At 40.8% G+C, this 2,542-nt stretch overlaps 1 protein-coding gene across 7 annotated transcripts in view; it reads left to right on the top strand.

The window, feature by feature from the left end:
- Positions 1-2,542, top strand: part of LOC116705791 (kinesin-like protein KIF13B) — a 74,959-nt gene that overhangs the window by 33,544 nt on the left and 38,873 nt on the right. For 6 of the 7 annotated variants that reach the window (XM_032542187.1, XM_032542186.1, XM_032542185.1 and 3 more), the window contains 3 exons: positions 44-143; positions 1,379-1,505; positions 2,383-2,440. In XM_032542187.1, the coding sequence (XP_032398078.1) occupies positions 44-143; positions 1,379-1,505; positions 2,383-2,440 (285 nt within the window). Of the gene's footprint in view, positions 1-43; positions 144-1,378; positions 1,506-2,382; positions 2,442-2,542 lie in introns of all 7 variants that reach the window. The other variant, XM_032542181.1, reaches the window with a different exon arrangement.

The raw sequence follows: 2,542 nt of genomic DNA, 5'->3' as shown, positions 1-2,542 counted from the left end.
TGTGTGTGTGTGTGTGTGTGTGTGTGTGTGTGTGTGTGTGTAGGAGCTAGACCTGGAGAGGATGAGGGAACAGTGGCTGGCCACGCTCACTCAGAGACAGGAGTATCTGGACCAGCAGCTACAGAAGATAGTTTGCAAACCAGGTACAGCTGTGGAACACATGCAGCCTAAAAAAAAAAATCGCACATAAGTTTGATATGGAAGCAGAAATGATAGACAGCGGCAACATTTACAGTCCTTTATTTCACTGTCAGTATGCCCCGTTTATAGTAACATGTCATTCCCTCCCACTACTAATGTTTAAATGTATTTCCCAGTTTATAATTATACTGCACAAGAACTGCTTTTCTTCATTAATTTGTCATAACCGAGTGGCAGTGATGGACAGTTTAAGTCACCGTTAATATGTAGCTGCAATGAAGCAAATATAGATTGCTTCAGCACTTCTGACAACACAGACATGTGGGTGAATAGGAAGCTTCTGAGTCATGACTGAATGAATGCTGGTGTAGCTGACAGTGATCATCATTTGTCTTCAGAGTAAAGCGTGAGTCCTGGTTGTGCGTGGATCTCTGTAGGAGAATAGCAGGGCCGGCATGTGCGTGTGGGGAGTGTGTGGTGGAGCGAGTGAGAGAGTGACGGTGATTTGCTTCAAAGCGAGTACCGACCGGCAACGTGGGAGCGTCGCTGCGACGTGAAGTTACATTTTAGATTTAACTCACTTAACATTGGCTCTTTTTCCTGAGTTGTGAGAGTTTCATGGTGTGGAAGGGTCAGAGCTGCAGGTTGTTATTCGTAGGCAGCTTTAGTACACTAGATACCGTATGGGATAGGGCTGGGGAAGATATGGTGGAAATCAATGTCACAACATTAATAAGACTGTTTTTTTATGATAAAGATAAGTTATCAGTATCCAAAGTCAAAATCCAATATAATTATCAAGATAATGAACACTAGAATAGTAATCTGTATAATAATATCCGTCTAATGATAAAAGGTATTATAACATTATGTTACATTGGATAAAAATCTTTTTGATGACATTTTGTGTGGAATCATTCATTTGGACAACAGAACATTGTGAAATGATAACACAATGTGATCATATCATCACAATACAATTCCAAAGAATATCAATAGACGATAATATTTAACGATCATAAAGCCCTTTATGTAATACTTCATTTTCAATGTAGGAGTATAAATGATGTATTAAATTACAGTGTCACATTGTTTATACATAATCCATACCTGATTGCATTCGATGCAAAAACCTCCACCTTTAATATCTGAAAAAGATTAGTTGTATTTTTGAGATTTGTTCCCATGTGTGTGTGTGTGTGTGTGTGTGTGTGTGTGTGTGTGTGTGTGCATGTAGATAAGTCAGAGGACGATGTGGAGCGGGAGTCCCAGCTGCTGGAATGTCGCCTGACGCTCACCGAAGAACGCAACGCCGTCCTAGTGCCGTCGGCCGGCAGCGGCATCCCTGGAGCGCCTGTAGAGAGGTGTGTTGGAAGGAACAGTTTCAAAACCTTTATGTATTTTTCTTGTTTTATTCTCCAGGAAGAGCTTCCTTTTCACCCATTGGAACTACTCTGCAAAAATATGTTGTTGGAAATTCTCTGACAGCTAAGAACATTTGAACTATGAAGCTGCTTGATTTCCTTTTAAATGCTACTTCATAGTTATACTTGGACTCTATTCAGTTCTGATGTGAATGGTGTATTTTGTGCCAGGGTTTCCACGTGGATTTAAAAAGTCTAAAAAAAAAGTCTAAAATATACTCTAAAATTTCAAAATCAAAATTTTAAATTAAGTATTGTGTTCCAGGTCTTAAATTATATCCCTACGTCAATGTAACACTACCTCTAATGCTCATTGAGATGTTCCTGCAGCGCTTTAGATTTATTATTTTTTATTCTGTTGTTCATTCAGTCACTTGTCAAAAATATAATTGGCTGTATTAGGACTGCAAATGAGACCAACATGCAACAGGAAAAAAGCCATCCCTGTAATAAGAGTCACAAAAAGGTCAGAAAAAGCAACAAAAACTAGGTGGGCCAAAATGTATTGGGAACCTAAACTGATATGCGGGCCTGATCAAAGTCTGCAAGGGGCCCGGATTTGGCCCGCAGGCCTTGAGTTTGAAACATGTATTAATGTACAGCCACCAACCACCAAAGCAAATTCCTCGTAAGTGTAACTTACTTTGGCAATAAAGCTGCTTCTGATTCAGAGTTGTTAATTCATTAGTTATGCCGTTTCCAGAGAGAAGCCCAAACGTTTCATCTCAACGCTAACCACTAAGGATGAGTGGAGCTCTGTTTGATGGACTAGGACTAGGTGTTGAGTCAGTGTGCTGACTGTCCTGTCTCTCCACAGGGTCCCTGTCCCTGGCATGGAAACACACATCCCTGTCCTGTTCCTGGATCTCAGTGGTACGGCCTTCCTCGCCGGCTTTCTGGTTGTAATTTGGCAAAATTCCCCGTTGTCATAATAACTGTTGAACCCCTATTGTTATCTCTCTCTCTTCCTCCCCCCC

Source organism: Etheostoma spectabile, chromosome 18 (assembly GCF_008692095.1).
Source record: "Etheostoma spectabile isolate EspeVRDwgs_2016 chromosome 18, UIUC_Espe_1.0, whole genome shotgun sequence".
NCBI classification, from domain to species: Eukaryota; Metazoa; Chordata; class Actinopteri; order Perciformes; family Percidae; genus Etheostoma; species Etheostoma spectabile.
Note: the sequence above shows the minus strand (reverse complement) of the source record. Positions and strands in the feature narration are given on the sequence as shown.